The 10941-nt window shown below is 32.5% G+C and overlaps 1 protein-coding gene across 1 annotated transcript in view; it reads right to left on the reverse strand.

Annotated features, from left to right (window-relative positions):
• Positions 1–10236, reverse strand: part of LOC112904583 (homeobox protein Hox-D9-like) — a 12768-nt gene extending 2532 nt beyond the window's left edge. The window contains exons 1-2 of the mRNA XM_025974905.1: positions 9605–10236; positions 9362–9522 (exon numbers count right to left, since the gene is read on the reverse strand). Coding sequence (XP_025830690.1) covers positions 9362–9522; positions 9605–9959 — 516 coding nt within the window. The 5' untranslated portion in view covers positions 9960–10236. The remainder of the gene's footprint in view (positions 1–9361; positions 9523–9604) is intronic.
• Between the last annotated feature and the right edge of the window lie 705 nt (positions 10237–10941).

The raw sequence follows: 10941 nt of genomic DNA on the forward strand, positions 1-10941 counted from the left end.
TAAATAATGTTACAATGAAATAGCGCTCACGAAATTATTGGGAAATGTAAAGCACTTAATATTCATTAAAAAGTGATAATTATGTAAAAATGTACGTAGAATCTAATGGTAACAACGGTTTTCCAATGCGGTGTCAATTGAGGTAGTTTCCGGTACCATTTATGCTAAAATGTATTAAATAATGTTACAATGAAATAGCGCTCACGAAATTATTGGGAAATGTAAAGCACTTAATATTCATTAAAAAGTGATAATTATGTAAAAATGTACGTAGAATCTAATGGTAACAACGGTTTTCCAATGCGGTGTCAATTGAGGTAGTTTCCGGTACCATTTATGCTAAAATGTATTAAATAATGTTACAATGAAATAGCGCTCACGAAATTATTGGGAAATGTAAAGCACTTAATATTCATTAAAAAGTGATAATTATGTAAAAATGTACGTAGAATCTAATGGTAACAACGGTTTTCCAATGCGGTGTCAATTGAGGTAGTTTCCGGTACCATTTATGCCAAAATGTATTAAATAATGTTACAATGAAATAGCGCTCACGAAATTACTGGGAAATTGAAGGTATTTAATAAGCTTTCAGAAGTGAAGAAGCGTGTAAAAAAGTACGTAGAATTTTATGGTACCAACGGTTTTCATGTATGATGTTAAATACATACTTTTCCAGCATTTCTTTACTGAATTATATAAAACAATTTAAACATAAAAAAGCGCTCCTGAAATTCTTATGAAATATTGAAAAATGGAAAGTATTTACTAAGCTGTGAGGTTGATTGTGATATAATTGTGTTTCAATTATTTTCCATGGGACTTCTTCTATAATTTAATACAGCGTTTAATTTTAAATTATTGTCGCCTTATAGACACTTTTATAAATTTTAGTGCTTCAGTTTTATTGTTATGGGCTTGTGCGTCCTATAAATATCAGTTAATTTTCACTCATTATATACATACATATGCACGTATATAAATGGTATTTAAGTGTTAATCATTTTACTTTTGCGAATATTATCTCATGTGTGTCAGTTAGTTGCTCCTACTTTTAAAAATATTATTCTTCTACGGAAGGGAAGAAACTGGTTTATGTAAACAATCTAAAGGAAGTTTCACCTCACCTTGGTGTATCATTTAAAGCACAAGGTTTCATATTACTAGGAATGGTCGTAGCAGACAGACCGTCTGAATGATAAAATATTGCGCAGAGGGTGCAGAATGGAGACCTCCCTCGGAGTTCCGCCCTTTGAGAACACCCTGACAGAAAATTAATTACAATATTATTTTTTGCAGTATTCCAATCTTATTTTGTACAATGTACAAACGACCTCTGTCACTTCGCTAGCTACTGCGGTCACTAAACAATCTGTAGCTTTAGTTTTATATTCCTTTACGCAAATAATAATTAATTTTTCCTTGGTTGTTATTAAGTATACGTTTGGCAATTGGCCAAGTACTCCAAACAGTACAAATTACGACATATATTCAATGAATTTGTTTGTTGTTTATGGTTATGAATACTGAACCAAATAATTGCCTTATAAATGATCTAATATTTAATTGTTGTTGCATATACCTGCAACGGAAGTGACTTCAGCTACAGTGACTAAAAAGAAGGTATAGGATGACCTAACTTTTGTTATAGGCTGTTACGAGGTTACCGGGACATAAAAATAGATGGTTGGGAATATAAATGAGGAGGTTTGAACAAAGATAAATTGAACTGAGCAACATATCATTAAAGATCGAAAAATGCAATCATTTGGACCACTGAAGTACATTGCGAGTATGCGATATTGATGACTATAAGAAAAATCAGTTAGTTCGTTTTTTAAAACGTTTTCTTAACTGGACAAATAGGGTGCAGTTATTAAGGATGCATTTAATGTTTGACAACCCCCCTTAAACAGAAGTATCCATAGGCCTCCGCCACATTTTATTTTTGTCAAATTGTACAATTCTAGAACAAATTCTTTTAACAACTCACAAAAAAAAACACACTCATAATTGCGTAATGTAATGTAGGTATTTAGTTGTTTAACACACACTGATAATTACGCATTTACGCATTTCTATGATCGCGTCACCCGCATGCACAAAATGTAAATTTTCTGCATAATTAGTTCACAAATAATTATAGTTTGAAATAAGTGAATGCCAACTGGTTAAAAACCAGAAATAGAGATATGCATCTGGTTGTCTCAAAGTACAATATCAGATGTCAGCTTAAACTAATAATTACATCGGTGTAATAGTAATCTCGATCAGTGTAGCAAATTATGCAATTGTTAGATTTATTAATTAGTGCTTAGGTGCAAAACTTAGAAAACACGGTGTTCATTAAATAAAAATTGTAGTATATGCAGTGGAAGTTTTTTGTGAAAACGATTGCTATTGCTATGAACGAATGCCGCATGCGACAATCAATACCAACGGTACTATTGCGAGCTGACACCAGGAGGCCACAAATCATACGCGAATAAGACACACCCATGGACAAGACTCACGACAATAGGAACTTACGGGAAGTTTCCGGAAACAATCAACAACATTCCATGATGTTGTAGAAATTGCTCGGGTATTTTGGTTTCTATAATGACAAAATTATTATTATATAAATAATACGACTTAAGCTATGTTATTATAGCAAAAAGTTTCATTCAACTAAATAAATTATAATATGAACCATTTTATAAATTGTATAACTTCTTTTGTCTTATTTAATGTTAAAAAACGGTTTCTAAATCATCTTCATTAATTAAAATGGTAAAAATGTCATTTATTTGATCATCTTTACGTCATTTTGTTACAATTGGGTTGCCGAATGACCTAGTTAACTGACCCTATTTAGACGGAATAGGGTATCCACGTTTTAATAGCTTCATTATTTGTCTGAGACAACTGAAAATTGCAAAAGGTCGAACGGTAGCGACAGCACTTTGAAAGCTTTCACGCAGGGGTAGGCGCCAACTGCACTCATTGGTAAACATGCGTGTTAAATCCTTTTGTTATTTATTTATTGTAGAAGGATAGTTTAGTTGACAAGCTTTATTAGTAAACGTATTAAAGGACAACAAGTGGACCTTTTCGTAACCTTTTCTAAATTGCTTTATGCAAGGGCCTGAGGCCAGGTGTGATTCAGATTTTGACATTTAGCTAGGTCTTGTATTCAATATGCGACCAAATCACGTTGTTGGTCATAAGATACTGACTCATTGTCTCTTTTGAAAATGTATAGTTTACAAAAATAGAAATGACAGTTTGATTGCAGGTACCAAAATAGAATATAAGGTACCACATGATGTGTTACATCAGACTTAGCATAAAAGGCGTTTACGTGAAAATTGTCATAATTATAATGAGTCAAACTTGTTGAAATTTCACGAAATAGGAGTTTACATTATCTTTTAACATTTTTTGTGGTATGAGTTACGAATTACCATTAAATACGCGATAATAATAGTCTACGACTTTTAAAGACGTTTCTGCAGTCGATAAAGGAGAAAAAGCTGCCGTATTTACCCTACACCAATCAACTACGAGACTTATTACACATTTAAAAGACTTTCGGAAGTACGTGCCCAAAATGTCTCCTAACCCATCGTGTAAAAGGAAGACTCAAATCTTTCCAAGTTTCTTTCATTTTAAGATTCTTTGATTTTTGTTCAAAATTCATTGATTTACATCTAAGATTCCTCGATTTTCATTAAATAACCTTCAATTTTTGTTTAAGAATATGTAACATTCTTTGATTTTATTTAACATTCCTCGATTTTCCTGACTGTTCTCAAATCGTTAAGGACGTGGGATGTTCCAGTATTAGGGAACTGTGAAGATTAGCTCAGGATAAGAAAAAGTGGAGGTGCGTGTTCAACCAGTCTTACAACTGACGACCTTACGATTATGATGATAATCTTTGGTATTGATTCATTGATTTTTCAATTCAGAAAGTTGTATTATTTTTATCGGAGATCCTTCGACTATTGAATGATTTCTGTTGCAAGTGCATTTCTTGTTTCTCATTGCGAAAAAGTCAATCATTAAGTGGGCGCAGATAACTACTATTAAAGCGCTTTTGCTTCTGACATCACCTAAAACATTGAAACTCCGTCTGAATGGAGACCGCTAAAATGCCTCGCCCACCTTTTACAGTCAACTCCTGCTCGAAACAGTCGAGGAAAAGGTTAGTTAATTAGGTTAAAGTACGATTTATTATCGGCTGACAGTAAGTTACTTAGGTACTGCATCCGTTCTTCCTTTGACGGACTCGGAAGTAATTAATTATTTCAACGGTCATCGCATCGGTCAAATAATGTTTCGAATATTCACAGACGCTAGTCTGTTAGATGACCCTGATGTAACGGAATTCATTTCGAAAGATAAAATGGTCAATTTGACCTCTTTGACTCCTACGTATCAAGTTCGGCTATTGTTTGAGCCCGGATCAATCAAATAACGACATACGGGAGGTATCTTTTTTGACGTGACAACGTCTTATAATTCGATGGAGCCGGCTGCACGCACGAAAAAACATGACTCATGCGGCGTTACCTCACTCTGAGGCGTTCCATTTAAGGCTTGAAGTGCAAGCGAGAGCGCGGAACGAGCGACAAAGAGGCACAATCGGCCTCCGCATTCGGCAGCGTTCGACATCTGTCTCTCTCCTACTTGAGTGAGCAATGCGAACGCGTGGACAGCTGCTATATAGTAATACATTTCCATTTACCTCCTCTATATCCATACAAAATATCTATCAAACAAAATTAAAATTTTCTTTTGAAAAATGAAACCATTCCATCAGTATTTTCATATGACGTTGTCACGTTCAACTATCGTCAGTAAACCGACTTTACAGACAACCGATTTTTTTTTCACATTTAGGACACTAGATTATGTTATTAAATTGTGGCATACGTTGACTGCACTTGACGATGTAATTTACAATTCCTCGTCATTAATTGACAATCTGTAAGTGTATGATTGAATAGTGTAACTGTAAGCCCTTGATTTTGAATTGTTTAGTCATAATTATAAATATGCGTATTGTGTATAGCAGAATTAGCCAGAAAGTTGAACGTACGCTTTTCGGATTTGGGCCAAAATCATTTTGAAAACGAGAATATCTAATTAAATCTTGGACACCTTGTAATGCCCTTCGCAAGAAATTTTGAACGTGTTCATTTCTAATTTTGAATCGTTAAGACTGTAATATTTCAATAATTACCAAAAGTACTTATCCAACTGTCTAGAAAAAGTATTATTTGAATAATATACGGAAGGTAAAAAATTTTGGTGAGGATACTGTGGATAGAGAAGGTTAAAAATGAGGAGGGCTTAGGAAGAATGTGAGAGCAGAGGTCACTACATATGGAAGTCAATAAGAAATAGACGAGATAGGTTGGTAGGACACCTTCTCAGACATGAAAGGCTAGCAGAAACAGGAGTTAAGAGGAGTAGGGGTAGACCTAACCGATAAAGGAGAAAAAAGCACCTTTTCGCCCTACACCAATTAACTACGAGACTTATTACACACTCAAAAGACTTTCGGAAATAAGTGTCTCAAATCATCGTGTAAAAGGAATGACCAAATCAAGTTTCTTTCTGTTTAAGATTCTTTGATTTTTGTTCAAAATTAATTGATTTAAATTTAAGATTCCTCGATTGTCATTAAATAGCCTTCAATTTTTGTTAAAGAATATGTAAGTTTCTTTTTAATTTATTTGACATTCCCCGATCTTCCTTACTGTTCACAAATAGTTAAGGATGTGGGATGTTGTACTTTTAGGAAGGAAATGCGAAGATTTGCTCAGGTTAGGAAAGAGTGGAAGTGCGTGTCCAACCATAGAACAAACAAAATAGCTCAAACCCCAACGCCAAAACACGACACTGTAGTTGTCCGAAGCACTTTTACCTTCTTCAGGGACTGAAGTGAACTGAGAACTGAAAAGTGCTTCGGACAACTACAGCGTCGTGTTTTGGCGTTGGGGTTTGAGCTATTTTGTTTGTTCTACAACAACCGTCAAAGTTTTTCCAATCTTCATATTGTGTCCTACAAGTCTTAGGACTGACGACCTTATGATGACGATGAGACGTCAGGATTAATACCTAGAATACAGTTATATATTTGTCGAAAAGATATCAAAAATCCTTACACATTAGGTTCATCAAACAGGTAATTTGGTACTTTATAGGAATCTTCCAACAGTACTGAAATACTATTACGCATAGTAGGTCTAAGAAGTTCCCACCCTTCATCCCATTTCGTACTGACCTCAAATTTTCGTACATGTGTATGCAGTGCATATTTCACGACCCAAACAACCAATTAATGACATTATAAAGTCCCCATATAACAACTTAAATAAACAATAAATTAACGCCCAACAAAATTTTATGCGTGTGTAATAAAGCAGTGTCAACACAAGGATGATGTCATCCTCCGACAGGACCCTGCCACTGAAGAAAATTCACGTAATAACCAACGTAATACTAACATGTCCGTAGCAATCGTAGAAACAAATCTACAGCGTTGTGGTACCGAAGTACTTTAACCGCCCGATTCTGCTAATGGTACTCACTCATTTTTACACGGTCAGGTGAAACACGAGCATAAAGATAAGCAAAGGTAGCCCACGTAACTTTATGCATGTGTGTAAGGTACTTAGACTTGTACTCGGTTTGTTTGCAATTAAAAAAAAACATCGGCAACTTAATCAGTAAGTTAGTAGTAGGTACTTGGCCGGAGACAAACGCTGGTACCACATAATAGTTTTTTGAGTCAGTTATGAAGTTACTCTCGATATTAAAAAGTTGTAAACAAGTACAATATTAACTTGTAATTAATATAATCCGTCACCAGTTTAATTTTAGTTGTTGGTTAATACACCTTAAAGTCATGGTTACAAAATGGTACAAATTACACAGAAAATAGGTAGGCGTTGAAAACGAGATGGTAATCGTTGGGTAAATATCAGTGAATGAACAGTGATCTAAGTTCTTCGGGGAAAAACACCGATCAGTACTTCGAGCCAATCTTTCTACAAATTTCTAGACACTTGTAGTTGTTTTTCTTATTTAGAATTTCGTGCGTGAAAGTGCGTGAACTATAAACTGGTAACAATGGTGGCCAAAAAGAATCATCTCGATTATTCGAGTAAGTACTTAGTAGTTTTATTGCAATTGGCGAAAATCGCCTGAAGGAATATTAAAATGTTGTCAACAAATACATTTAAGTTAAGAATAAATCAGAGTAGCGGTTTGGTACGTACCAAAATTCTTCTACAATAAAACAACAATGAATTACAAAAATTATTTTCGCTTTAGATATATCCAGGCTTTGTTTGTTAAGTCCCTGAAATTGTAAGGATCAAATTTATTCATAACAATTTTTATAGTTATTTTTCTATTTGTATTCGCTTTAATTCACACCTTAAAAGACATCAAGTAAGAAACCATTTAAAGACTTTTCCATAATTATAAAACTATTCATTGAATTGTGTAATTACAATAGAAATAATTCACCCATAATACATATATTTGTTAGTTTCTTTTAGTTTTTGTCTATCCAAATAATATTGCGATATGACTGTTTTAGTTTGTGCATTTTTCAAACGGTCTTTTAAGGCCCCTTTTGTTGAGTAACCCAATCCTACGACAAATTGCAAAATTGAAAGACGAAGCAATAAAAAATGTAAAAATCCTTTCCATATCCTTGAAACAGTCAAGTCAGTTTGAGTCTGACATGCCAGTTCATCGAAGATTTATACGATCATTAAAATCCTATTATTTCCGCAGAGAATTTTTTGAATTCATCAACGGTAAATAAACATGAATCGGAAAAGAACTGGTGGGTGTTAATGTTAATGTAAAATTCATGTTAGACAACCTTCTAACAGTTTATATTATTAGCATTTCCTTTTCTATTTAATTAATTTTAGAAGTGCAATGAAAATTAATTATTTTATTCGTTGACAGACTCGGGATATGTTAATTTATTTTTATTCCGATCATTTACATAAATAAAATGTTAGTTTTCGAAATGTAAAACTTTAGATATATAACAGATTGCCTTTTTTATATGTCTGATTTGCAATCATATTTAGAATCATTACTTGTAAGTTCATTCTCTATTACTGTTAACTTAACTTTCTGTTAATCTATCTCTAATTACTTCAAAAATGAAATTTAAACATTAATTTGTTCAAGGCGGTACTGAAAAATTAAAAACAGTGATATAAACATCTTATCTCTTAATAATAGTTTTGATAAGATGTATTCAATTGCGAAAGTGACTAATAAACTAGATATTAAACACCACAAAGAGTTCATTACTCTAATTGTAAGTAACAAACAGATGAATTGATGGTTCGCATTTTATTAAGACAAAAGACAATGTTATTAAACAAATGCGATCACAATTAAATACCAGTTAGTTAAACAAACATAAACCTAAATCACTCGATTCATTTAGTTAATTCCTTGTGTTCTATAACCTACATGCAAATTAATGTATCTATAAAAAAATCATTTTTAACAAATGTGACAATACAATAGAAAGCAGGGGAATCCCCGACAAAATTATTTGGATAAGTTGTTATATTCTTAGTATTCTTCAAAAGTATTTTGAAACTGAAATTTACTTAATATGATCACCAAAAGTTTGAAACCCTGACTCACACTTGACCAGTTGCTTGATTGTTAATTATTCAACAATAAATTATGCACAGCATTAAAGAAAAAATCACCATATACAAGATTTACTTAAAAATAACATCAAATTATACCACACAGTTATGATTCATGGTATATTTTAATGTCAAATTAGCAATTACTGTTTACATTATGGATCATAAACTTGTTCAACTATGCTTGCGAATTCTTACTTTTATTTAACGCGAAAACTCATTAAAACGGCCTTGTACTTATGAAAAGACTTATGCCACACAAGCAGAATATTACATTTTCACATACAAGAACATAATATAAATTGAGTAACATTTTTATCATGTAGGTGGAATGAGATCAACTATCTAAATAATGCTTTNATACTCATACTCAAAGGCATATACCTAACATAATGCTATAATAAATTAGGCAATCGTTTCATTAATTTTCACCCCCGCAAGCTGGTTTATCGGGAAACTATGTTAACGACTTTCAAAGATTATTGAACCAGTAATGAATTAAACAAGAATTACTTTTTTTATTACTTGTATACAAATTATTTATGTTTCTAGATTACCACACATTAATAAATAGGTAAAGATATGTTCATGTTTTCATTTTTGTTAGATATTTTATCACTAACCGTTTGAAAATTAAAATGATTGATAAATAATTGAGTGTATTTATTTACCTGTCTTTCAGTAAGATTAAGGGCAGTAGCAATCTCATATCTTCGCAAACGTGTTAAATAATTAGAGTTTTCAAATTCTGCTTCCAATTCTGAAATTTGTTCTTTAGTAAACGCTGTTCGTTCTTTTCTGGATTTAGGGGAGCAGCAAGATGAGTGATTATCTGTAAAACAATAAAAAGATAAATAAAATTATGATTAAAAAATAACAATATATTGAAAACTATGTGCTAATCTGCCTGTTACCTGTTATTACTACATCAGTTTCTCTGTAATTTTTATGTTTCCATGACTCACAGACAACAGTATTCCAACATGGTAATTTTTTATCATATCGATTACGGTATCGATCGATGTTATACAAATCATCAAAACTTTTATGCGCGCCATTTTTCGATTCAATTTTGTTAAAATGATTTTGTTCCTTTAAGTTTTTACATTTTTCACTCACTTTTGTCGCAAAAGGCGTACTACTGCTGGGTAACCAATCTAACCACGTGTTATAATAATGATCGGTTCTTTGAATATCATTTTTCATCCAACGAAATTTTGAAGTAAAGTCGTAATTTAGGATAGGAAAAGTGAACTCTGTATTGTCCATTTCAAATGATGAATAAACACGCTTCTGAAACTTGTTAGCGCAAAAACTGATGACAAATGAACGGTCGAGGGTGGAACACCTCAGGTTTTTGTTTCTATTTCCTGTCTGCCTGTCTCGTACACTTGGAAGATCCAATAGGAAACCAGTGAATTTATTCTAAGTGGATTGAAATAGCTTAATTGGTTGGAACGTCAAGAATGATATTTTTCATCTGCATTTCAATTTTAATGAAACAACAACTTTTCTTTTCATCGTCAATAATGAAAATGTCTAACTGTTATTTTATCAATTTATAAGAAAAAAATCACTAAAATGTATGCATTCTTATAGTTATACAAAAATTTAAACATAAAAAAGCGCCCCCGAAATTATTGGGAAATGTAAAGTATTTAATAATCATTTAAAAGTGATTATGATGTAAAAATGTACGTAGAGTCTAATGGTATCAACGGTTTTCTAATGCAGTGTCAATTGAGGTAGTTTCCGGAACCATTTATGCTAAAATGTATTAAATAATGTTACAATGAAATAGCGCTCACGAAATTATTGGGAAATGTAAAGCACTTAATATTCATTAAAAAGTGATAATTATGTAAAAATGTACGTAGAATCTAATGGTAACAACGGTTTTCCAATGCGGTGTCAATTGAGGTAGTTTCCGGTACCATTTATGCCAAAATGTATTAAATAATGTTACAATGAAATAGCGCTCACGAAATTACTGGGAAATGTAAAGCACTTAATATTCATTAAAAAGTGATAATTATGTAAAAATGTACGTAGAATCTAATGGTAACAACGGTTTTCCAATGCGGTGTCAATTGAGGTAGTTTCCGGTACCATTTATGCCAAAATGTATTAAATAATGTTACAATGAAATAGCGCTCACGAAATTACTGGGAAATGTAAAGCACTTAATATTCATTAAAAAGTGATAATTATGTAAAAATGTACGTAGAATCTAATGGTAACAACGGTTTTC

The sequence above is a fragment of the Agrilus planipennis genome, unplaced genomic scaffold (assembly GCF_000699045.2).
Source record: "Agrilus planipennis isolate EAB-ADULT unplaced genomic scaffold, Apla_2.0 scaffold19, whole genome shotgun sequence".
NCBI lineage: Eukaryota > Metazoa > Arthropoda > Insecta > Coleoptera > Buprestidae > Agrilus > Agrilus planipennis.